Source organism: Seriola lalandi, unplaced genomic scaffold, assembly GCF_002814215.2.
Source record: "Seriola lalandi dorsalis isolate HSWRI2012SDOR001 ecotype SW California unplaced genomic scaffold, Sedor1 jcf7180002054973, whole genome shotgun sequence".
Taxonomy (NCBI): domain Eukaryota; kingdom Metazoa; phylum Chordata; class Actinopteri; order Carangiformes; family Carangidae; genus Seriola; species Seriola lalandi.
In genome coordinates, this window is record NW_019525523.1 from 838837 (window position 1) to 865774 (window position 26938).

The window sequence follows — 26938 nt, forward strand, 5'->3', positions numbered from 1 at the left end:
TCACTCCACCTCCTCACTGCTCATTACACATTTACACTAAGACCTGAGCTGGCACTCTAATCCTGAGAAACCTTAACTAGATGTAACAAACATTCATGTGTTCTCAGAGAAACTGTGGATGAGAGACGTGCTACAGATGCAGAAGTCTAAGAATTAATGGCAGATTGGTGGTTAATTTTTCATTGGACTTTTAATTAAAGCATCACAAAGCCTAGTGGTCTTTATGCCTAATTCATGACTATGTAGAAAAAATTGAAAAATGAAATATTGCCTTCCTTCAGTGAGCTGAATCTCTACAAATTATTGATTTTAAGAATTGTGGAATTCAGTAAATATTCCTTCAGGTATTTATATTTTAGCATTTCTGCAACATGAAGCTGTCAAATCACATACAGTGCCTGAGATTTGAAATGGCTTTTTCAAAATGCAGTTTCCTTTTTATGCAGCCAGCATCTTTAATATGTGCCTGTGAGCCTATATTTAAAAGCAGGGTAGTGCTGTGGTGTAGAATTAAGACTCCATCTGTGAGTTGATAGGCTTACATTTACTTTTTTTTTTTTTTTTGTGCCTTTTCTTCACATTCTTGATGCTATTTAAACACAGTTTTAAAGTTCACTGGGGCCTGAAGCCCTGTAGCACAAATCAGGAAAAAGTTTGGATTTTTGATATACTGAGGTCATGAGTAGAAAAACTCCCACCTCTCAACTGTTGGTTTGTATTTTCTGTATATTTTTACTTTTAATAGCCTTTCAGATGTGCATCTTGTTCCATTAATGTGATGTCATGTCTGACACTTTCTCATGGAAGACATGTCACATTATGACAAGCTGAAGTGTAAATAATAAAATTTATGATGGCTGAATATCATTCTACTGCATGCTGGCTCACTGTCACACTGGCCTGGCTTACTGGGACACTTGAATATAACAGAGCCATTGTTAATGTCAATGGTAGCGAAACACTTAACACTCGTTGGATGGACATTTTGTTTTCCTTTTTAAGAGCACTATAAATGTGTCACTCAACTATCATCCCCTTTGCACAAAGGAAATAAAAACAGTCTAATAAAGCCGAAATAGGCATTTAGACGTAACACATTCCAAGCCATGGTCATTGTCCAAGCTTTCTCCACAGTCCCAGACTTCAAATTGTGTGGGAAAAGTGTATTTATCGATTTACTTATCTTGGTTGGGCTAAAGGTCTTCAAATTTAAAATTTAAAAATATCTATTCTAAAATTACTTGAATCTGCTTGTATTACATCCACTGTGTGTTGAATGAATGGGATGAGGGAAAAACCCTTCTTTGATGGAATAATTCAAAAATTAATCAACAATAAAACTTAAATTCTAGTGTGTATGATATGCACACAGCATCTAATGGCACAACATACTGACCTCATACAAAGCTGAACAGTCTTCATATAATGGGCCAAGACATATCCAACAATGGAATTCAGGCCATATAAATAAATACCTTCACACAGCCTCAGATAAATACAAATATAAACCAACATAACAAAACCTCATCACTGGTCTGGTCTGTACCTGTGTATAGCTGTAGTTCCTCCACACGCCGCACGGTGGCGGTGTGATGTCGTAAACCACCTTCTCAAAACTTTCTCGGTTACGTCACCTCCGCCTCCGGTCCTCTTCCGACACAACTCGTGACAGATATTATTTAGTGCCAGCCCGCCTGTCTGTGTGCTGAAGTGAAACTACTACAGGAACAAGCTGCTGCGGTCGTTAATGGGCTCGGACGACCCGCCAAATGAATCTAAACATGGCTCCGCGGTCTAAACTATTTAGATAAAGCTGCTGTAAAAGACGAACCATGTGGAGAGTCCAGGGTTTTGTTGGAAGAGGTGAGAGAAATGTCATTGACAACAACACCGAGTATATAAAAACCAGTGTAGCTTCACGTTAGCTAGTGAAGTCCTCCGTCGGTGCAGCTGACCCCGTCAGTCGGTTTATTTTGGTCGAAGTTAGCTCCTGTTACGGACTCGCTGCCTCAACCTGTTTCTGGATCTTTCCATGTCACTGAAATTCCCACAGGCTTTAAGATTGACCTGTAATGCTGCTGTACACAGGAACATACATTACAGTGTCACAAGTTAACACACACAACGTTAGCCTGCATGAAACACCTGCTTCTATGTAGATTATTTCATGTCGTATACAGGATGCATGTCTGCTGGTCTTGAAAAGTTTCTAAAAGCATATGAATTTTAAAAATACATGTCTATAATGTTTACTGACTAAATGAATGGATTGTCAAAATACATGCATTTTTTCTTTTGAATGGACTAAATGAACTAAATTAAAAGCTCCATCCATTCTGCTGTTCATCTGGGTCCGTTAAATCATCAGGGATTGTTGTCTTATATAATTGGAAAGCACTAAAACTGCAATACAATAAGAAATAATTGTAGTTCATATTGTCTCAACTGGTTTTCCGTCATTCTTTAATACGTTGGCTGGTGTGATGGTGAAATGGGGTTTAAATTACATTGTATGTGGTATCATAAATGTCTCAAAGAAACCCTGGTATAGACACAAATATCACATATAATAATATTTGGCTGAGAAGAGAAATACCACGAAATTTCGCTTTGATATGATAGCAAGAATCACCAATATCAATATGGATACATATATTTTTTATTGTTAAAAACAGCTTTTCAGCAACATGTTAGGGAGGGAAATGTCATGATTTAGGAAATGAATGCATTTTTAATAGACTACATCTGAATATATCATAATTACCTCCAAATAATTTGCCAAACATTTCTTTTACTATTCTGTTAATTACGTAATCACATGTATGTTCAAACAAAAGATAGTTTTAACAGTAAATAACAAATGTTCATTACGTGACTTCTCTGATCTAAAGAGGTCATTACTGCACACAACTGCAGCAGAGATGCAAATACTGCAGCACTAAAAAGAGTGTTCTTTTCAGGCAATGTCAGCGTACACAAGTAAACAAGTCCAATCACATTAGCTGGGCTCTTACTATCTCTGTAAAATGCATTTTCACATGGAAAAAATATCCTCTGCTTCAGTGTTGATTATGTAAAATTTCAGGACTCTGATACTGTAGAAGTGCCGCTACACATGCTCTGCTACTTTACTTTACGCGTCCCATAATCTACAAGAAATTAACTGATTTGTAGTTGTAAATTCATAGTTTTCAAGTTTACTGAAAAGGATTTAGTAATTTTTTAGTTACTATGAGCAGATTAACTGGATTAACTTCAAATTAATTAATTGAAAAAATGTGAAATTTGTCAAGCATACAATTCAACATAAAACATTTCAGTAATAAATGAATAATTAATTAATATTTACTCAGTTTTCTTGACAAAAGTCTTTTGGAATTTGAGGGCTGCTTATAATCCAAGAAACTAACTAAACTGAAAGACCTGTCTCAGGTGATGTTTTTCTTATACTTAGTTCTCTCCAGGAAATTTCTTAGAAATTGTGGAGCATGTTTTGGATGTCAGGTAGTTCTGAGAAGGTTCAGCCTCCTGTCTCTCCTTGAAATTTGATCAGTCTCATTTCTGTTGTTTTTGTCCTCCCACCACTTCTCAGTACTTCATCGTTGCCATGGCAGCACCCCCCTGCGACTGCCCCAGAACCACCACGTGGAGGACGAGGTCATCAGCAGCTCATCTATCCTCTCCACCTCACGACACTCCTCTGACAGCAGGTAACTTCCACCTCCTTCCTTTGTTTTTCACTGCCCTGACTGACAACACGAGGCTAGAAAAAAAGGAGAAACAGAAAAGAAAAGCCTTGAGCATCTCGCTTTGATCTCTTTACTTCTTTGCCTTCAAACCACCAGCCATATTATCAGCTAATGAAAAGACAACCTTTGAATCAAGGTCAGACCTCAGAGGTTGTCCTCATCCCAACCCGTTTTTGTTCCTTTACCCCTTCTTTGAACCCATGCTCTCCTCGTAGCACCCTCGCTGCCACACTTTCAGCTGGTTGCATCATCCAGCAGCATCTGTTGTGTGTGTCAACAGGGTTAGTCGAGGGAACAGAAACAAAGCCATCTGCTTTGAACAGTATTTCTATGATGCCTTAATACAACAGACTGTAAATGGAGACAGACATGTCATTGTGAGATTGTGTTATTTTTCTCTCAGCTCTCAGAAGGAGCAGGATGGAGAGAGAAGGAAGAAACAAAGGACCTTTCAATTTGGCTACACTGAGCTTCCACATTACACAGTACTGGATGCTGTGGGATGGGTATGTCTGTTGTTGCATCTTTCGAATGTAAATACACAGCCCAAACACCTCACATATTAACTGGTATGTCCAGCATGACATTTTCAATGGCGTCAGTTCATCACAAACTATTGTAAGAAAGATGTCAGGAGGCTACTCTCTTGTAACTGTCTGGACTGATTAGAAAAATAGTGTGTGATGGACTGGACTATGGAACAAATATCAGCCAGGTATTTTCACATTTCACAAAAATATTAGTTAATGCTCATAAAATGATGTACAATATCTTGTTTACAAGAGCATAGGTAACATAAAGAAAAATGTTATCTGAAATCACCCCTCCACCCCTCTACAGATACATTACACATTACCCAAAGGTCTTTAATGTTGGGATAATTATAGAAGAGACTGTGAGTAAGAGGATCTTGTGAAACTCTAAAAATCTATCTTTTATTAAGAAGCTTACAGTGCCAAGCTGCAGAGTATTGATCAACTCATTAAGCCACTGTTTAACTGTAGTTTTTTTTTCTATCTGATTAAGCTGTAAGAGAGGAGCTGTTGTTGTGCCTTTAATTATTTTAATTGTGTGTTAATTCCCAAAACAAAATCCTCCATAGAACACTCAAAACAGAATGCATAAAATGGGTCTCATATTATTATCTGTATGTTTGTCCATTATGTCTTATATCTTAGCATCTGTCTTCTATGTTACCTTATATGTATTTTTTATGGCCTGTTACACTATTTCACCAATTTTAAAACCAATTATAAAATTGTAAATTCAGAGATACTCAAAACTGTTGATATGGGGTTTGGTTTGTATCACAACATTATATTGTTCTCTGTTTCATACAACCACTCGTTTGCCACCCACATTTACAATCTGTTGTTTGTGTGTAAACACTCAAACCGATGACATACATATATTGGTACTCGTGGTACCGCTGCACATCCTTATTGCCATGACCTCACAATGACATTGATGTTTCTCCAAAGGGTGCAGCAGCAGTTCTGTTTATGCAGATCTGCAAAAGGATCCGCTCTAAGTTCTCCTCAGGCACAGAGCCCAGTCCGACCCCTGGATCTCTGACAGCCCCCTCCTTGCTACACAAGTGTGGCTACCACATCCTTCTGGAGAACTGTGAGTCCGTATGCCATCACTATTATTAGGCAATAAACCCACTGATTTTTCACCTTTTTCATAGCAACTTATGAAATGCATTCCCAAAATAGTTTTTTCAAAACTGACTGGAATCCTGACTCTTTTGTTGCTTCTCTCTGGGTTGTACAGTATCCAGGCATGACGTCCTGCCCAGAGGAAGGACTGTGTTGTGCCTGCAGGGGGTGCCAGAGAGACAGAACCACGATCAAACGGCAGCTCAGACCAGCAACAGTAGCACAGGTGATGCCAGTCTTCACAGCACAGTGAGCATCTGAATACTGACAGCTCAATCTCTGACCACCAGAGGGCACTCCTGAACCAGGATTCACCTATACCCGGTTTGTTCTGTTCTCTATGTTAATCATTGATGAAAGATTTTTTAAATGTAGTTTTTTCTTTTTTTTTTACTTTGTTAACCAAATGTTTGTGGGAGCAGCAAAATAATACGTTTTTCTTTCCAGACTCAGAGGAATCACCTCTGTCAGCATCCCATCCTCTGCAGAATGACGCAAACCAAGACAACACTGAGACAAAAGACACTAATGACAAGGTGAGAGTCTACTTCCTTTAGTTTGTGTGAAGTTTATTTTAAAGAATGTTTTTCTTTATTCTTGCAAAGGATTGACTGACTTGTCACCTAATCTTTACTGTTGTTTTTTTATGCTCTCTGTGTTTTCAGGACATATTGTCTGATGAGGAGAGGCTGGCAGGAGTAACACTGAACCTCAGACATGTGGGAGACAACAGCATCCCTGTTATCCTCAACATCATTGGTAAGGATTTATTGACAAACCAGATCATTTACACACTTCGATTTCTACTCAAGACTCAAATATCCTATATTCTCACTTGCTACTCTGCAGTTTTTTTCAGAATATATTTGTGTTTATATTTGTCTGCCCATAGTTACTATCATCATCCGTCTGTTTATGGCAGGTGTAGAAAGTGTCAAGAGCGAGAACTACGAGCAAGCTTTTACCTGTTTTCAAGCTGCAGCTGAGCAGGGTTACAACAAAGCCCAGTTTAATGTGGGTGTGTGCTATGAGAAAGGCAGAGGAGTCAGCAAGGACAGAGAGAAGGTGAGCATCCAGACAGCACATGAGTTCTTCATCATTCTGAAAATCATATTTAGTCTTCTCCTATATAAGAAATCAGTCATGTGATGATGTTTTCTATTCCAGGCTCTGAATTACTACTGGCAGGCTGCGGTCGGCGGTCACACTCAAGCTCAGTACCGTTATGCAAAGCTGCTCCTGACCAGCAGGGGGCATCAGAGTTTAGAGGAGCTGAAAACAGCCATTGACCTGCTGGAACGGCCCGCTGCAGCTGGACTCACCAAGGTAGATGTCATGACAAAATTTAGTTTCAAATTTAGTACAAGTTTACCCTCACAGAACTGTATATTCTAAATCCCTCAAAAAATGCATATTACCATTTTCCTGCACTGTTACTTACAACATTACTTACTACATCATTTTCCAGCAGTAATTTACCATGGTAGTCTTATCTTGTTGCTGTGCTGTAAGTTATTTTAGTCATTTCCAGCAGTTTCTAATGTAACTGCAAATTTTTTCTCAACTTAATTTGGAGAGAAAATGTTTAAATCAGAGAACCACAGAGCGAAACTAAGATGTCTCTTGCTGTCTTGTCTCAACAGGACTTTCAGAACATAGATTATTATGCTACTCTCCATGGAATATTTTCAGATCTTTAGCACTTTCATGCAACATTGCTCAATACAATTATTAGCTTCTTAATCAGTGTGTTACATAACCAGTAAGACAGGTCCTGGGACTTCTGGGAATCTCTGTTACTTAGATTAAATGAATGTGAGATAACACATGAAAATACAAGAACTGAAAATGTAAAAGAAAAAAAAATGTGATGACTCAAATTACATTGTAATTGTGCTGATAAACAATCCTGCCATTAGCCACGCTGGGGTTGCTACATGTGTAAGTAAGGAATCCTAAGGAATAAGCAAATGTTCGCGTGCCTTTTATAGAACTAAAACCACCCCTCCCCTTTTTTATTGATCTCCCTCCTCAGGCTCAGGTCTGCCTTGCATCGGTCTTCTCTCAGGAGCCGGTGAGAGACGGGAGCAAGTCTGTCAAGTACCTGAAGATGGCAGCAGAGGGCGGGGTGAGTTCCCTTCTAGATGCTTCCAGAGTTTTATCAATGGCTTTACCTCTGAGACTTCATCCCTGCTTCCAAATGTTATATATCAGTCACTTTGCATATGGAAGCTTTTTGATATTCACAGCTTATTTAGCTTAGAGGCTCTCCTTCTTTCTGCAGTTGTGTTAAAGTGATACTATCAGTTACTATGTACTCCCACTTTAGAGCTACAGCTCTAAAGTTGAGTCACACAGAGCTAGTGTGAGTGGTTTAGTAGTGGCATCTTCACTCCTCTGCCCATACTACTGTGTCTGTATAAGTTCCTGGTGTCAGCTTGTAATGTGCAATATTACGTTTCCTGTTTATCTCTGCACAATCCTCACAAGTCAAGTCCTTGTTCATTTAGAGGATTGTTGTTCTTCAAGATTGTTTGTTTTTGTGCTCAGGATGACACCGCTCTGCTGTTCCTGGGTCAGTGTTACGAGAACGGTTTCGGGGTGCAGCAGAACCTGAGAACGGCGTTTGAGTTCTACAAACAAGCCGCTCACACAGGAAACAAGCAGGCTCAGAGCTTACTGACACCTTCTAATGACACAGACAGAAAGGGTAGGCACACACACTCTATTAGACAAATAGGCATTTGTATTAGTCCCTGCCTTTTAAGCATTTATTACTGGTGACACTGCGTGGGATAAGCTTTTAATGAGCCAAGACAGCAGTGATAATATCTGTGAGAATGAGAAAGTGATTCTTCGTCTGTCCCACTCTCCTCTTCAGCAGAAGATGCGGTGTTGCGCTCCATCCGTTCAGCTCCCTGTTTCTCTGTAGCCAGCCGTTTGCTCCAGCAGCCGCTCTCCCCTCTGGCCAGTTGTGTCCCTGCGTCCACCAGTCACCCCACCACCCTTCCCCTCCTGCCGCACTCCTGGAGCACTGGGAGCCTGTGTGCCCCCCCGGTGCTGTCGTCCACGCCACTTCACCTCCATCCCCACAGCACAGAGGGGGGAACCTGCCAATGGACTGTGGGGATTGGATAGTTATCCTGAGTCACCACAGGCCAAAATGAGGAATGTATTTCACAGTGAATAATTTTTTTTTACCAGAGAAGGTCAAAGTGTGTTAGGTTTGTACATATTGTGAAGCCTGAATAGAGTGAATCGGTTTTATACTTGGTCAAGTATGTTGATATATTGTGATTTTTTTTATAATAAGTCTGAAAGAGCTGTGGATACAGGGTCTGACAATATTGTGTACAGAATGAGGTATGGAGTCTTTTCTATTATATATTTCTGTGTTTTCTTATAAGCTTCCCTGTAATATAAAATATGCTATGGGTCAGAAAATGATCTAGGTGCCTTTGAGTGGGTTGAGAATCTCAGGTGGTTACTGGTTTCTCTTTCCTCTGATGTGGGATTAATCATATAAAAAATGTTGATCATAATTTTGTTTCCTGTAAAATGTATTGCTGAGTTTACACCACTGAAACAGTATCATATTTATCCTCCAATAATACAATTGCTTAGGTATAATGGTTCAGTGCTGTCTGTAATTGTAAAAGGTATAAATGAGGGACTACAGTTGGGGAGAAAAGGAAGTGTGAACCATACAACTACCAGAGTGAATTATGATGCACTGTGAGGAAGATGTTCTGTGTGACTGTTAAACAAAAAAAATAAATATCCTAAAAAGCTATTTTATAGATGTCTGGTTACTTTTAAAAAGGCAGAACTAAAGTATAGTCTGGACTTGTATCTATGGAAATAACTTTACAGTTTTAGGGTCACTTCGAATCAATCCTCATGCAGTATTTATCTAAAGAGAACCACACCTGCCTGTGTTTCAGAGACAGACATGTGCAGCACTGTAAACCATTCATATTTCTCCAGACCACCGAATGACGTAAGACTCCGATGATGTGTGATTTCATTACCTGGGTTGCAAAATAACACCGGTAGATTTATTATGGTTGCGTCTCCTCCGTGCGCCGAGCGTCCTGCGTCCGCGGCTCTGATTGGCCAGCTGGGTGGAGAGCTCCACAGCGCCGCGCCGCTCCGGGATCCTCTGGCGCAGAGAGAAAGCGCAGCTTGGCCGCCAGCGAGCACCGAGCACCGAGCACCGGCTGGGAGGGCAGATGATGTTGTGATGTGATCCAATACGGGCGGCCGGCTGCAGCTACGGGCGGACTGGCTCTTATAAGCGGCTGTCGACCTCGGCCCCTGCTCACTAGTGTGCGTCTGTGTATGTGTGTGTGAGTGTGTGTGTGTGCGTGCGTGCGTGTGTGTCGTCGTGGGAGCGGAGGCTCAGAAGCCCGGAGGCTGACCGAAGCGGTGAGTGGATGTAAATAGATGCTCTCGTTGGGATGCGCTCCCCTCCCTGTGCGGCGGCGGTGGTGACGGGGCTGGAGGGAGATGGACAGGATGCTGAAGATTTACGGCTTCTGTTCACTTATCGACAGCTTCGCTTCTGCAATGTTGGCAACTCCACCTATGCATAGGCCTACTCGGCGTTATGGTAGATGTAAAGATGATCTAACGCTGTTTCAGATATATCAGGGTCAGACATTTGAGGGACTTTATTAAGGAGGCAGCAAGAATCGAGGGACTAGGATACTCCACCCATGACATCATCGACTTTTTCAAGTTCATTTTCTCCCCTGCCCGTGCTTTCATCTGTTGCATTTCATTTCTAAAGCAGCGGCTGCTGCTCAGAGTTGCTATTACAGTGAGTATAGCTGATAAATGACTGTTTCCTCTGACAGGCCAAGATCTCTGTCAGTACCTGGAAATGATCTGATGATGAATTCATGAAGCATAGATTATTGGTGTGAAGTGATAAGAATTTGATCTTTCTTTTTAGGTGACCTTCACTCGGGTCTGTAAACAAGGTGAGCAGACAGTATAAACAGCTAGAGCAGATATGGATCCTGTTTTGCTTCAAAAATAGACGAGGAACAGTTTTGTCTGTCAACAAGTCTGCTCCTGTATTATCATGCAAGTAAATCTGCAGGAGGCCAATGCTTGTTTTCTCTCTTACATCACTATGATTTTCAATTTAATTGCAAGCTGGCAGTACAGCACACACACACAGGGAAGATCAGCAGCAGGAGCAGAGAGGTTTTAATGAAGCATTATTGTTTTATTAGTATACATGTTGCTGCTGTCCTGTGGCCAGCTGCTAAAATCTCCTGCATCTCATGAATGACCTCTGCTGTTCCAGAGCACAACAGATTTATTGAGGACAACAGTTTAACCGCCTCTGAGTGGTGACTGTCCTGCAAACTGCTGTGTCATTCTCCTTGCTTTCTCCCTCTAATGACCAGCCTTTCTCCTCCCCACTCTCCTCGCATCCTCTCTTCGCCCCACTTTGTTTAACTAATGGAGCCCTGGCTGAATCGTCAGGGTGGTGGAGGTGGTGGTGGGGGGTGGGGGGGTGTAAGAAAAGGCCGCTATCTCTGCCCAGATGATCCAGTTTCTCCACAACTCAGATATCATTTTAAAAAGAATTGGAAGAAAAAGACAATGGAGAGTTGAAATACTGTTTACTCCTTATTACTTCTTGTCAGTTTTTGGGGTTGTGTCACGATGTGTAATTCATCCTCTGAGTCATGCGACATATTTGCTGTGATTTTCAGCTTCAGTGGCTCAAGGCACAATTTGTAGCCGTCTGGTGTAACGCTTATGTGTCCCAAATGTCAGTTTTTCAGGCTTGTAGCTTTGTTTCAATGTCATTTTGACATCATCAGAGTCTTAAAGTGAAAATTTATTTGAGCCTGCAGAGGAATATAGTCCATCAATTAAATAGAAAATTTATATAAAAACAACTGTAGTGATAAGCATTGCTGATTGAGGATGGCTGATATTCTGTGTGCAGGTAGTTTGTACCTGTTGACACTGTGTTTGTGTCTGAGTCAAAGGCCTGGAGTGCAAGTGCAGATTCAGCACAAACAGGTTGTTGTGGTTGTCTGGCTCTGTGACAGAGGGACAACACAACAACCACCCAGGGAGAGGAGAGCGGATAGGGGCCCCGCATGAGCAAAGTGCACTGCCCAGGGATTCTGCTCTCTCCAAAAATCCTGCCTCTGTCTTTTCCCAAGATCTTATCGTGCTTTAAAATCTGCCGCGTTTGTGTTTTCCATGTTTCTGAGAAAAGGCGCTGATGATGATTGCAGCATTGTTTGAGGTGTGTATGCGTGTATGTGTGTGTATCTTATTGGGTGAAAGGATGTTTATACATTAGGCTTGCGTGCCTGGGCATGTTTTTCTACCTGTATTTGTTGTTTGCCAGCTTTCCACAGGGTCGTTGCCTAATTAAATCAGTTGAAAACAGGAAAAAGAAAAAAGAATTGACAGTGATGTAACCCATACATGTGGCATGTCTTAAGATCATAATGATTCTCTGTCACTCTCTTTGTTGCTCTCTTTATTCACAAAGCTGATCCACCCAGAGATAAAAGAGACACGGCTAGCCAGTTAGCAGGAGCTGGCTGCCACTTTTCCTCCCCAAAGACCAGGCCTGTACTGCTCAGCCCCAGCTTTGAATGTCACTCCTGGGATGAATACATCGAGGCTCTGACTCACAACTAATATCATGCAAATGCAACCTGGCTTAATGACTTTGATGCAGTGTTTTTTGACACTTCAACAGTGACACCTTATGTGTAAAAACAAAAATAGGACAAGAACCCAGAAAAGGATCTGCACATTAGTGCATCGATAAAAGCCTCTGAGACTGCAAGATGTTTTATCAGCTTTATTTGTAGTTGTAAAATCAGAGAAAAGTAAATGAGCAGTTATACTGAGCAAACAACAAAACAAAAAAACAACACTGTATGAAATTATATTTCAATTAGTAGTGTAGTAATTTTAGGACAGCATGTAAGCATAGCTTTGAAAAATATACTAACCCAGTGACCAACTATTAGCCAGCTACAGAGATAAGTGGGCATAAAAGAAGCTTACAACCACAAGGAGAAAGAGTACTCTGACTGAGTCAGCTGAAATAGGAAGTGAGGACCGTGATCAATGAATTTTCAGCTCAGCACCTAAGTGCACACCCAGGTTACAAGTCTTAAAAAAGAAATTTAAATTATGTTTTTCATAAATGTTGGTTTGTGTTCTGTGTTTATGCAAAAAATAATGATAATTATGGTCCATATATTATATATATATTTTTTTTTTAACTCTCAAGTATTTGCATCAGAATATCAATCAATTCTAAAATGTGCAGCACATTTAAGTGATTTCTGACGTGGTGTCTCTTCTCCCATCAGCTCCATCACAGCAGTGTATTCCCAGTCAGCCATGACCTCAGTGCAAACTCCTCCCCTCTCCCGCTCTGGCTCCTCCCCCTCAAATGTGGGTCTGGCCAATCGCAGCGGGCCCTCCTCCACCCCGCCCACCTCCCTCAGCCTTCGTTCGTCATACAACCAGCTGCTTGGGCGCGATGTCATCAAGGAGTCCATGGAAACCGGAAGTTCTGCCACTTTGCCAAAGAGCCGTCAGCGGTACACAATGACCAGTGTGCGGAGCGTCATGGGGATAAGTGACAACTTGGCTTTGTCATCTAAAAACCAACCTGTGACCCGAGGTAGAGGCCTCCCCACCAAGTCCTCCTCAAGTTCAGCCCTCTACTCCTCCTCTTCCTCCTCCTCGCTGTTCAATGCGACCAACCCCAAACTGGCCAAGAATGGGGCCAACATGCAGAGAAGAGCTGAGAGCCAGCAGCTGGAGCTGAGTAGGGCCAATACAGAGGGCAAAATACACAACGATCTCATCAATAACCCCACTTCTGACTGGCTAGAATTTGGGAAAGACAACTCACAGCAGCCCCTCTTCCGCAGAAGGACCAAGAGCTTCTTGGAGTATCATGGGAAGGGCTGGGATCTAGATTTCAACTGGGGAAAGAAGGAGGACAAGGAGGAGAAGAAGCAGCAGCCTTCTCCAGAGAAGGAGCAGGCTAGCCCTGCCAAGGAGAGGGAAAGCCAGAAGGAGGAAAAACCCAACAGCAAGCAGACCTGTCAGGAAGAGAAGGAAGAGGTGGAGCCAGTGGTGGAGGAAGAGGAGGGGGAGGAAGAGGAAGATGACCCCACACCCACGCCAAGACAGCCTCTGCTGCCAGTGGTGGTGGAAGCCCCACTTTCCTCCACTTCCTCTTCTTCCACCAACAGTCCAGAGTGGGTCCCAGACAACCACGGCCAGCTACAGAACCAGGCTCCAGCCCAGGTCAGGGAAGAGCTCTGTGTCCAGGTTCAGGCTAGTCCACGAAGTCCTGCGAAGCCCCCTCGCAGCTCCCAGCCCCGGGTGATCAAGGTGGAGCTGCACCCCAACAATGAGAACCAATTTCTGCAACAGTACCCACCTTCCTCTCCCAGACAGGCCCGGGCTGCAGAGAGGAACACACCTACCCGAACCCGAGCTCCCCCGACCCTACCGGATCCTGAAACAGAGACTGGGCTCCCTAAAGTAGGTTTAAGAATGGACCTGACACCTGACACTCCATCAGAGGATGAAGACTCCAGCTGGACTACGCTGTCCCAGGAGACGCCGTCTCCTCAGACTCCACAAGAGACAGGTTCGATATGTGTGTGTTTGTCCTTTCATCTGATCTTTCTTTTAAAAAGATTAGCATATCTGTGTCAGCCTTTAATCATGTTTTTATTACACCCTCCTTTCATTCCCTCTTTCTCTCCCTCCCTCTTTCTACCTCCTACAGACTGTCTGATCTGGAAATTTACCAAAAGCCTCTTCTTAAGCAAGCAAGTCACTCCAGTAATACTGCTGGAACCTTTAAGGCCCCTGTGAGCCCCCTTATGGCGCAGAGTGATTAGGATGGACAGAAGGATAGGATACTGCAGAGAGCAGGGTGTGAAAAAAGGAAGGAAAAAGGAAAGAGAAAAAAGCAGGGCTGCGTTTAGTAAGCGATGATTGCCAAAGATGTATGAAAAAGCAATAGTCAGAGAATATGTGGGTATTGAAAGATATATTAGAAAGCAGAGAGGGAAAAATACAACCAGCAAGGAGAGGAAGAGGGAGAGGCTGTTGCCCATTGGATCTTACTACAGGGGATGAGCCCCAGAGTTGCTATGACAACAGAAACTAAGTAGGGACAGACTGACCATCTCAGAAATTTACCCTGTTCAACCCTGTCTGTCCGTCTGTGTGTGTGTGTGTGTGTGTGTGTGTGTGTGTGTGTGTGTGTGTGTGTGTGTGTGTGTGTGAGTGTGAGCCTTTTGTATGTGCATATGTTGGGTGTGCATATGTCATAGTCTAATGTGTTTTTGCAGAGCCCGCCTGTGTGCAGCCATACATATGTATGTGTTTGTGTGATGCATTCATGTGCAATATGTGTTTATGTATCGCTGTCATCCATCAGCAGATATATGGAGTGAGGGGGACCTACCTCCAGGCTGGCGGGAGATCTCAGATTCATCAGAGGTCTATTTCTGGCATGTCCCCACTGGCACCACACAGTACCACCGACCTGTTGCCTCCGGCAACCAACACACATCTCCCAACAATGAGCCAGACACTGAGCGTGACCCACAACAGCAATCACAGGACTCCCTCAAGCCACTCAATGAGGTCAGAACAAATGATCTAACACGCCTTGTGGTCTAACATATTTATATTTAACTCGCCCTTATATTTTACAAGGCCATATATTCAGGTTCGACCAGTGTAAGTTTTTTCTTTTTAAATTAAAGCTAAAGATTGTTTAATGTCAACATATTCAATCCCCAGAGAGAAAAATGCTGAATATTAATGATAATAGCACTACATGTTTAAAGGTTACGTGATCTTTTATTCAAAGCTAAATGTTCAGTGTGGTGTAAGAGATTATTATTCCTGCACATCCCCGCACATCCCTGTGAGGAAACACACTTTTGTGCAGGTAATTTCGTATGTAAAACATATCTGAGGAAAGGAAAACATAATTTAATTTCTTTCAGATCAGCGTGACACATTATTGGTGAAAAAGTTGAAGCTTATATCTACAAGTTATGCTATCCTCATAAACTGGTTGGCAGTGAGGTGTCTCTAGCAAACCTGCTTCCACTCCTCTGTAACATTTAAACCATTGGACTCGTCATGGATGCCCGTTATAAAAGAAAGAATTTGCTAAAACTTTTATTTATAAAAACTAGGCATTAAAATCAGGTCTTAATGTTGAAAATACTAGCTGGACAAAACACTCCTAACTCAAGGTCCACTTACTAGTTTTTTGTGGGGTTTTAACCACATCTAACGGTCTCAGTGAGCCATTCATGAAACCTTAGCAAACTCGGTCTGCTGATGAAATGTGACTGAAAGCTGAAATTGAGTTAAGATTGTTTTTGTGACATATTTATTTATTTATTTAGTATTTTTCAAAAACCATTATGTGAAGAATTTGTGACAAAAGTTGATGCTTTAACTGGTACAAATGCAATCTTGTCCAGTATATTAGAAGGCTGTTGGTGAGCAGTGATGCACACACCATCCTCACCACCTGTCTGTCTCTCTGTCTGTCTCGGCTTCTCTAGTGCTGCATCGCTCTCTGTCTCTCTATCTTTACCCCTCTCTCTCTCTCTCTCTCCCACAGCGCCCCAGCAGTCTGATATCTGACAGCTCGGTGGAGCCCGTCCCCTCCCCCTCTGGCTCCTCCCCCTCCCCCTCCTCCACCCCCTCAAATGATGTCACCTCTTCTGGACCAAATCTCACCACCACCACCTGCATAGCCAACGTAAGACATGGACACATTTATTCATTTTTAATTATATATATTTTAAATTTTCATTACTTAATTTTGGTCTGACATGGAACGTTATTTATTGTTATTTACTGTTTATTTTATCCTTTATTGTTATGTTGAGTTTTTTTTTTTTACCATCATCACTACAAAGTCTGTCATTCAGAGTCCAGCTTTTGTGTCTAAATTACACATCACAGTCATTTTTATCAGCTTTGGTTCATCTGAGTAACACCAGGCATAGACCTGTTTTAATTCTGCATTTTTCCCCCCAAAGCTTGATGGTGTTATCGATTAATCTCTGCTGTCACTTATTAAACTGCAATGAGAACATGGTAATATCTGTCCATGCCAGTCTGAAGTGCATATTCAACAAAGATGAATATCTCTCATATTAAGTTGAAATGAGTATTCTCCTCTTCAGCTATTAAAAAGCAAATCAAATCAAATCAATATCAGAATCTGACAACTTTTCATCTGCCACTAATGTCTGTTTCTCAGCATCTATCTCTCTGTCTGTCTGTTTTGCTCTAGGAGCTGAAGGACTATCCAGTCTATCCAGATCCCAGTCTGAAGGCGTTTGAAGGGGCTACCCTCCGCTATGCTTCGCTTAAACTCAAGTAATAAACACTGACATACTCTACAGTATCATTTCTAGTTTTTCCACTAGCTTGGTGCACCAAGGTCTGAGCCATGATGCTTTTTCATGTGCTAGTTTTATGATATATAACTATGCTGTGACTATTTGTTGTATCTGATGTTTCCGTGCAGCCCTCCAGCCCAGTTAGAGACAGTGGACCTCAACAATACTTTCCCCAATCCAGAGGCAATGGTAAGATCATAAAACCAACATACACCCATCAGCCACAACATTAAAACAGGTAACTGGTTCTGAATCATCAGTAATGTCATTTAAAACTTATTTCAGTTATTTTCAATGGCTTCATGACTTGACTAGGTCAAAAAATAAACCAACATTTGTGTCTGAAATAACTTTGTGACAAATCATCTGCCGGGACTTTCTACCAGACAAAGTCATAAATATTCAGTGCTAATGATTGTACTTTTCCTAATTTATATTGAAACAGGCAGGCACCTTTTTCAGACTGTTTCACGATAATTTGTTTTGCTTACAATGTGTGTGGTGACCAGTCAGGACAAAGTTATAGGAAATTACAAGATTACAGGCAAAGGCCCAAAGCCATATGTCTGTGAGGATTCAAATATTATCACTTCAGTAACCGGCAGACTTTCACCATATGGGTGGTTTTCCAACTTCTGAATTCAAGTACTTCTCAGATACAATTAGACTCTATTAGTAACATGGTGTAACCAGCTATTAATGACAACATTTGGCACCATTCACAACATTTGATGAGCACATATTCCTCTGACCTTCAAATCATGAATTTGTCAATGAAGGGAAGTCACCAGGCTTTGTTTGCTACGACATGATGAACCTGCTCAGTGGCATCATTTCCTTCTTCTCTCTCTCTTTCTCTGTTTGTTGCAGTGCCACTCAGTGGTCATTGTGTGAACTACATTGTGGGTGAATGCCTTTACAGGCAAACTCGCTTTTGCTACCCCCATGTGGATGGATAGGATGTAGAAATGCTCAACCAGAGATTCACAGGGAAAGTAGAAGTGGGAAAGATGTTGGAATATCAAAAATGTAAAAAAAAAAAAAAAGAAAAAAAAAAAGAATGGCAGTGGCACCAAAAGAAAAAAAAGTGTAATTAATTCAACATTAAAAGATCAACTATTGCATGTCCACATTCATAAATTTAGCTGTAAGAAGGCAGAATATAAAGACAAATGTTGCATAGATGCCAAAACTACAAGTAGGTGTCCAACATACGTCCTTCCTGCTTAGTTAGGATTTGTACTTTATCATAGATGGGGGAAAAAATCACACAGGACAGAAAATGAGACTTAGAGGTTCTTTAATATTAAAATTCAATTGAAAGAAAGCTTGAGATTTTCCACAGCCCCAGAGGAACCCAGAAACACAAGGGAGAGGTAGGTGTGGGAATTCAGAGAGAATCTCAGCATGTGTGAAAGTGTGAAGAAACCAAGAGAGAATATTACAGTCAATGGAAGAGAGGCAGAGGGAGAGAGAGATGGTGATGGTGATGAAGATGAAGATGAGTGATTGTGTGTGTATGTGCTGAAATGCACACTGTTGCAGAGCTTGAAGAATTTGTCCTGAGGTTTTCCTCAGCAGAGAAGACTTCCTTGTTGTGGTAGAGAGAGAGAAAGAGGGAGAGAGGACAGTCATAGCTGCTTGCCTGAGGCAGTCTACACACACACACACACACAAACACGTACACACAGTCTTTCATATTTCATGTGTTGTCTTCCTCAATCAAACCTCTCTCAGTTATTGCTTGTGATGCTACAGTAGCTGTCACTTCATACTGTGTTTCTGGAGGCAAAACAAAACTTTAAGAGGAAATTTGTGTGAGTTGCTGTGTGTGTGTGTGTGTGTTTCTGTGTTTCTGTGTGTGTATGTGTGTTTATGTGTGTGTGTGTGTGTGTGTGTGTGTGTGTGTGTGTGTGTGTGTGTGTGTGTGTGAGTGTGTGCTAGTATGTAAGTATGTGTGGGTTCTTATACAGGGGTTACAAGATCAACATTATAATTAAGTTTAAGAATGAGTCTATAATGAGTTAGATAATGAGGTCTAAAGGAAAATTGTAACTAATTAAAGGAAAAAACTAACATGAGCAAACAGTGAAATTATCACCCGCTGCTTTTTTTTTCTTCTTATCACCCATCACAGTTTTCAATGACATCTTGCTTCAACTTTGACCTACCTTACTTGGTGTAAATGTGCAAACATAGTTCTTCTGTACAACGTGGGTGTGCTGACTTTTTTTCCCAAAATGAAATGGTATATTATTTATTATTTAAGGTTATTATTTATTACATAATACACAATATACATATAAAGTGGTTTTTAGATCATTTTTTATAAATTTGGCTTGGCTCTTGTTTCTCGCCACGTCAGACTTTATTGTCATGTTGAACTGTTCTGAAATTTCAACAATTACTTTGGCGAAATCAGTGATGTCATAACCAAGCAAATGACAGCCAAAACTGCTAAAACAACATCTATGTTGAAAAACAAACTCAGTTATCTTAGAGAAGGTAGAGGGAAGGTATGTAACATTAAAGAAACTTTGTGAATTTCTACAAGTATGACAAAACAAATTTGTCTCTTCTTTCCAGTCATTTCCAGTGCGATCTCTGGGCTGGGTGGAGATGGCCGAGCAGGACCTGTGCGAGGGGAGAAGCAGTGTGGCCGTCCACCACTGTATCAGACAGCTGTCCTACTGCAGGAGGGATATACGAGACTCAGCCGGTGTCTGGGGAGAGGTCAGTGTGTCAACAGAGACAGTTTGCATGTCTATGAGGTGGAAGAAATTCAACCAAAGACTGAATGGGCCTCTCAGTTTAAACATCCATGTGTGTAAGTGGATTGTTGCTAATGGTTTAAGAAAAACATAAGACAGTTTGCAAGTGTTCGCCCTGTGCTGTGTGTGAATTCAATGGACTTTTGCTCCTGACTGGTAGAAACCTAAAGTGATTTAAAATGAGTGGAGCTCATTATTTCCTTTGTTTTGCTTGTAGTTCAGAGGCCTGAAGAGTTAAAATATCTATTATGTCACATAATAAGCAATTATCATAGAAAAGTCAGAAATGTCAGAAAAAATAAATATAATTTGTTTTTATGCAATGTATTTTTTTTCTAATTTCCTATGTTGTTCCTTTGTCCCTATGTTGAATCATCCTGTGACCCCTTGAGGGGGTCCTGACCCTCGCTCCATCACTTTAGCGTATGTTTTATGGTCTCACAGGGTAAAGGGATGTTGCTGGTGCTTCAAGACCGCATGTTGACCCTGGTTGACCCAGATGATCGCAGCCTGCTCCACTCTCAGCCAATCAGCAGCATCCGAGTGTGGGGCGTCGGCCGAGACCACGACAGGTAGGTGGAGATCACAAATATCTTTCTTCTTTACTGAAACCATTTTTCGTTGAAGGTGCTTTCCGAGTATGCTCGTCTGTCTGCTCCCGCCGTTTTAGCAGTTCCACGTGTCTTCTGTCTTCTCGAATTTGAATGAGATGCAAACAAGAACAAGCACGTAAATCATACTGCAATCATACACATCCTGTAAATGTGGAAACACACAACACATAGGCTACAGTAACACACTCTAAACTGCATGTGTGGAACATTTTCACTGTTAGAAGCTGAATCAGGAGTTTTAGCTAATCATCAGAGGTTAGATTCAGCCTCATTATTATTTGATGCATATTTGCACAAACTGTATTCAAAACAACATAATTATGCCCGTTGCTCCATGTTTCCGTTCCACACTGAGGACCTATGGGGCCTTCAGCCATTTGGCAACGTCCCATGGTCTTAACCTTTCACTAGTGAGCTGACAGTGTGCTGAGGCTAGCACAGCTGCTAATGGCGGGGACAAGTTAAGCCCTCATTGATACGGGCCCCTGAGGGTTTCCATTAACCCGTGAAGCAACAACTTCAAACACTGACACAAAGCCTGTACACAGCTGGATGTAACATATGTACATGCATGGATTTCATATGTATGAAACATGTTTGCATATTTGCTTTTGCGCACATGCTCATATAAGCTACACAGAAAATCCTTACAGCAGTAGAAAGGCCTTGTAAAAATCTTTCCTCAGTACCAAATGGTAAAGCACTAAGAGCTAAGAGACTTGGGGAGATTCACATTGGAGATGTGTCACAGAATGAATGTAGAAAAGAGAAGAGTGGTGGAGGTTTGCAGTCTGAGAAGCTGTCTGGTCCTGACATGTGTAATCAGCTGTTAAGGGACTGGGTGAAAATGGAGTTTTAAAATAGCATCTGTGTAAAATGCCTGATCTCACTCGCTCATGCTCGCCAAAGTCTTGTTACCTTGATTTTTTTTCCCCTCATTTCCCTCTTCCTGACTCTACGTCTTTTTCTATCTCTATTCTCTTTCTCTTTATCTTCCAAGTAATGCTATAGTCTACCTCACACACAGCATCCCTCACACCCTCCCACTCTTCCTTTTCTCCTCCTCTCATCCTCCCTTTTTCCTTCACAGCAGTGTGCGTGTGTTTGTGTATGTGTGTGTGTGTGCGTGCGTGCGTGCGTGTGCATGCGTGCGTGTGTGTATGTGAATGATAGATAAAGAGGAGGGAAAGAGTCCCTCCACCCTCTTCCGTCTCAGAGGATTGAGAAACTTTCAGTGGCTGTCTCTCTCAGCGGTAATGGATAAAGCGTGTAGTGGAAAGACGAGGGGAGGGTTGGCCCAGGATAACTCTCCCTCTTATCCTTTTTTTTCTCTCACTCCATCTCTTCTCTCTCTCTCTCTCTCTCTCTCTCTCTCTCTCTCTCTCTTACAGCAGCAGCTTCCACTCTCTTCATCCTCTCCTCCCACCAGCACTTTAAAATCTGCAGTCGACAGTCTGATTTCTTCTGTTTGGTTGCAGGCTCATGACTCACTATGCACTATGATATTACCCTGTGATCTAGAGCATATTTGATGCTCTGGGATCACAATGCACTTTCCATGTATGCAGCAAATTGCTTCATGGTGTGTGTATCTGAGACAAGAGTGTGTGTACGACAGACAAGAGCTTCTTTTGCAAGAGGTTGGAATTACTTACTCCTGCCACTAGAGTGCACTATACTCAAAGTCTGCGGTTCCAGAGAAGCTGATATAATACATCATGAGTACTGGCCTGTGGTGTCTATATACTTTTGTGTATTTTTGGTCTGGAGCTGTCTCGTGGTTCAGGCTAGGCCTCTAGGGGCATTAAAGGGGCTACAGCTTACAATGACAATGATACTTCAAACAATACTGTGCAGCTTTGTGGCAGCAGCCTGGGGAAAGCCCTCTCCTGTTTCAATGAGACAAAGCCAGGTCCATGAAGACATGATGATGAATATGAATATACAGAATGGCTAATCTTAATGGCAGAGAATGTATCGCTTCAAGTATTGATTGCCAACTCGCATAAATGGAAAGACACGCGTCTTCTTATCTATGTGGAATGTGTGTATAGCGAGCCATGTGGTGGAGATGGCTGCACTTGTGATGTGACATGCATGGGAATAACTCGGAAAGTTTTGTATTAGGAGGCGATCATTGTATCACTGGTAAAATCGGATTCATTTTTCTGATGGGTAGTTTGGTTTATCTTTCTTTCTGACCACAGGACTCATTATATGCCAGTGAATTAAATGTGAAAAGCTTATCATTTAATTCTATGATTAGCTCTCTGTGCATGTTTATAAGTGGTCTTTGTATGAGCGGCCTCTTGCATTCATAGCAGATTCATTCAATATTTTTTTGTTAGGTGCTGCTCATCTCGGTAGGTTTGTGTTGATAGGTTCTAATTATCTTTTCTTTTGTAAGGACTTTTTTTTTTTTAAAAAGCAAAGAACTCTGGAGTGGAAGAACCTGGTCTAGAAAGAACCTTGACCTCAACTCCAACCTGCACCATTTGGCATGAACTGGAGCGCCAATTTATTCCCCCCGTGAAGGAGTAAATCCTGCAGCCAGGCTCTAAAATCTTGTGGAAAAACTGGAGTGGAGGCTGTTACAGCAGGATATCAATGCCCATGGTTCCAGTGTGAGATGTTCAACAATCACTGTTGGAGTTTAATGTTTAGTTGTTCATATATTTGCTCAAGTGTTTGACATCCTCCTTAATACTCTGTAGTGTGTGACTGGCTTGAGAGGCACAGGAGCAGTGTGCTGATCTGTGGGATACTGATTTGCCCAAACACTGAGTGTTCAAAGTCAGACAGGTAATGGCTGTTAGCTAACTGACTCAAGCTGGAAGATGCTGATAGACAGAAAGAAGACAGATGTTCTTCTTAAAGTGAGGGAGTGAGAGAGGAAGAAAGCAAAACAGGCAAGAGATAGGGAGCATGGGATTTGAACAGGTAAGCTAGAGAAATAACAGGGGCTATAAAAAGAGAGAGAAATTTCCAAAAGCAAGCATGAATGATTCTGCCCCGTTTAGTCCCTCCATCCCTCTCTCTCTCCGTCTCTTTCTCTATCCATCTATCTGAGGAATATTCCCAGTCTTGCCCTGAATGTTCTCTATCTCCTTCAGCTTGATTCAATATGAATGAGTCCCCCCGTCTCTCAAGCAGGGCGGGACGAGGAGGGGTGGGGGTGGGGTTGGGGGGGCTTGGTCCTCGATGAAGTCATGAATCTATATCTGGAGCACTCAGCAAGTCTGACTGCGTGCACGCGCAGCCACAGGCGTGCACATTTGCATGTGTGTGTGTGTCTGCACATGGGTTTGAACTGATGAAGTCATAGGTCTATATCTGGAGCACTCTGTTGTATGTATGTGACGGTGTATGAGTGGGTGTCTGTGCGTGTTCGCCCCGCACCACCACCACCACTTCTCCATCCCCTCTTTCTGTCTGTAATGCTCTTGCGCTATTTCTACTCTTTGTCTCCAGTGCTCTTTCTGCCTCCCTCTTGTTCCATTGGCTGCACAGCTTTGCCTGTTCTTCTTTCTGTCGCTCTTTGTTTGTCCCGCTGTTGCACTTTAGCGGGGTGTAAGCCTTCCCCTTTTTTTTTTCAGCTTCAGTGAGACAAGAGAGGGAGAGACAAAGATAGCAGCAACTGAGGAAGAAGAGAAGATACTCAAGACAAACAGGGAGAGTGCAGGAAAAAAAAGAGTGGCGGTGCTTTTTGAGAGAGAGAGAGAGAGAGTGGGGTGTAAACAGACCAATGGAGAGCAAGTGAGAGAGGAGAAGAGAGGCATGCTTCCCTGCTTGCACTGAGCAGGACGCAGCAGGACCTCGCAGGAGACTCTCTGGACCGGGCAGGCAAAGCAAAAAAAGCCGACAGGAGAGGAAGATAGGGAAAGAAAAGGTGTAGCGGAGGAGAGGGAGCGGGAGAGGGAGAAGCAGGGGGGTGGGGAAGGAAAGAGGCAGAGGAGAAGGAGGAAAGGAGCCCCAGAGGATTAAAAAAAAAAAAAAAAAAAAAAGAAGAAAAAGAGAGGAGGCAGACGCGAGGAGATTTACCCCCGGGTACCATGGAGAAGGGGCTGTAGCAATGTCACCGTGGCGGAGGAGCTAACAAGGCAGGGAAGTAGTCATCGGTAACGGGGCGAGGATGTCTGCCTGTGTGAGTACCCCTGCCTCTTGTTTATTCACTCCTCTAGCTCTCCTCGTCCATCCAACCATCCATCCATCCATCCATCGCTTCACAAAGTCGTCCATTACTGCCTCTCTCTCTCTCTCTCTCTCTCTCTATCCCAACACCCCAGTGTTTCTCCTGTCTGTTGCTTTCTAATTGCTCTGTTTGTGTAGAGGACGCACAGCACACAGCTTCCAGCCCTACTTTCATTTATTAGCTTTCCCTTTATTATTAATTTTTTTCACTCATTTACTTCTCAGTCTCCTGCTGTGTGTTTGACTTCCAGCTGTGTACTTTGTCTCTTTCCCTCCCTCCCTCTCTCTCTCTCTCTCTCTCTCTCTGTGATAGCCATCAGGTGTAGGGATGCAGGTTTGAAGCGTCACTGAGACATGAGCGAGACATTCAGAAAAAAGATTGAAAGAAAGGAAGGAAGAGAGATGAAGTAAGCAAAGCAGGGATTGAGAGACAGGATTAAAGAATCTGGATGCGCTGCAGGGATTTTTCAAAGTGTGTGTCACCGCTGTTTGGAGCTGTTTGATACTGCACTTGGTTTATGTGAGTGTGTATTCTCCAAAGCCAAAATATTACTATTTTTGACATATACATCTTACACTGCCTCCTGAATTTGTTTAAAAGAGGATACACACCTAGGTGAAGGTGTGTGTGTGTGTGTGTGTGTGTGTGTGTGTGTGTGTGTGTGTGTGTGTGTGTGTGTGTGTGTGTGCATGATAAATGCCTTCACTATATGCATATGTGGAGTTTCCCTCTCTCTCTCCTGCCATATCCACCATAACAAGCAGAGGAGAAGGAGAGAGGAGGATGAGCGATGAGCAGGGAAACACTAAGCGAAGAGCAAAAACCAGAGTCAAATGATTTATGGCATCAATGGGGCAGTTCTTGCTTGTTTTCTTGTCCTTGGCGTGTGACACTTACTAGGACTGAGACAACGCTGCTGAAAATCTGAGCATGTGTGCCACTGTGACGTACGTCTTTAACAGTGTCTTTAGGTAGCGCTGATGTCTGTGTGCATTTCCCGCAATTACAGCAAACCATTGTCACTTTTCTTCACTGATGGCTCATTTGCAGACGTGTGGCACATGTGCGAATAAACATAAAGCACTGTTCTTTAAGCATGTAACAACTCCACACATTCATATTCATTACTGGGCAGCAGTGGGGCTCTGCTTGCTGATTCCCTCCAGCTCTCACTCATATCCCCCCACTGCTGACCTTCTGTGGACAGCTGTGGCATGTAGAGGAGGAGGAGAGGAGAGGAGAGGAGAGGAGAGGAGAGGAAAGGAAAGGAAAGGAGAAGAGAGGAGAATAGAGGAGAAGAGAGAACACGCAAGCCTCCAGTATCATTAATATTTTAATGGTGAACACACTCCAGCGATCACCTCCATTTATGTCAATGAAGTGAGTTTGTATGTGCATGTTTGGGTCGTGGCAGCCACTCTTCAGCTCCTTCCAGTCGTGACGTCCCACTTGAACCGCAGCTTATATGCTGATGCCAGTGCCCTTAATTAACATGCAAGACCCCTCTGACGGCCCACAGGGACAGAGCCCCAACACCTAGACCCACTCGATAGACGCCAGAGTGATTGATGGCCTTTCCTTCCTGCTCCTGCTCCAATTTGAGACCCATATCAACCTCTCTCTTTCCCAGGGAGTCATCGCTCCTCCACGTCAGCTTCTTTCCATCTACCCACAATCCATCACTCCAGCTTCTCCACACACATACACACACGTCTTGTCAAGAGATGCAAGAAATGTCCACCCAAGCTCCCAGAAACCCCTCATTCTCTACAGGGTCATTATGGCAGGAGTTGTGTCTCCACTCCTCTCTGGCACCAAAGTCATATGTCACACACACACACAGACACACAGACACACAAACACAAGCACACAACAGCACACACAGAATTACACACATAGGTTTAGAAAAACCTTAAAAACCTCACTTCCTTCTCTCTACTCCCATCTCTCGCTTTCCCTCTCTTGCTCTCTCTTACATTAGCATTGTTAGGCACACCTGCTGTAATCCCTGTCTTCCTGACGGATTACTCCTCCCGTTCCTCCTATAGATCCCCTCCCTTGCCCCAACCAGCCAATAAATCTCCTCCCGATAAAAACCTCTCTCTCTGGTCTCAGCCGTGGCGGGCAGCGATGTGAGGTGCTGCTGATGTTCGCTGATCTTACGGGGCTGAACACAGCAGGACACCGGCACAGTTGGTGTCTGCCTGTAGCTCGTCTATTCAGTCTGCAGACAGCAGAAGACAGCACAGACTGTTTACGGTGAATACATTTGAATACTCCTTTTTTTTTTCTCTGGGGCAGCTGTTGATATGTCTGGCAGAATAAATGTATTAGGTGGTAAATTAATCTCCCTTTAGTTATTTCAGGATCAATTACATACTTTATTCAAATAATTTACATTAACGGAGACACATTTATCACGTTCCATGATTATGATTAAAAATATTTCTGTAGCTCAGGTTACCAGATTACTTTTACTC

At 42.5% G+C, this 26938-nt stretch overlaps 2 protein-coding genes across 4 annotated transcripts in view; both read left to right on the top strand.

The window, feature by feature from the left end:
• The first annotated feature begins 1669 nt into the window (after positions 1-1669).
• On the top strand, positions 1670-9203 carry dele1 (DAP3 binding cell death enhancer 1). Its single transcript, XM_087171057.1, is given in 13 exon segments — positions 1670-1863; positions 3593-3710; positions 4153-4255; positions 5231-5375; positions 5526-5654; positions 5657-5734; positions 5858-5946; positions 6076-6169; positions 6333-6475; positions 6578-6736; positions 7446-7538; positions 7961-8120; positions 8292-9203. Coding segments are annotated over 13 exon segments (1599 nt in total). The 5' UTR covers positions 1670-1832; the 3' UTR covers positions 8549-9203.
• Positions 9204-9557: 354 nt separating this feature from the next.
• Positions 9558-26938, top strand: part of apbb2a (amyloid beta (A4) precursor protein-binding, family B, member 2a) — a 40535-nt gene continuing 23154 nt past the window's right edge. Inside the window, exons 1-8 of one of the 3 annotated variants that reach the window (XM_087171072.1) lie at positions 9558-9838; positions 12781-14081; positions 14886-15091; positions 16092-16232; positions 16773-16858; positions 17010-17070; positions 19468-19614; positions 20097-20224. In XM_087171072.1, the coding sequence (XP_087027198.1) occupies positions 12812-14081; positions 14886-15091; positions 16092-16232; positions 16773-16858; positions 17010-17070; positions 19468-19614; positions 20097-20224 (2039 nt within the window). In that variant the 5' untranslated portion in view covers positions 9558-9838; positions 12781-12811. Of the gene's footprint in view, positions 9839-11540; positions 11691-12780; positions 14082-14882; positions 15092-16091; positions 16233-16772; positions 16859-17009; positions 17071-19467; positions 19615-20096; positions 20225-26938 lie in introns of those variants that run through there. The other 2 variants (XM_023396144.2, XM_087171071.1) reach the window with 2 other exon arrangements.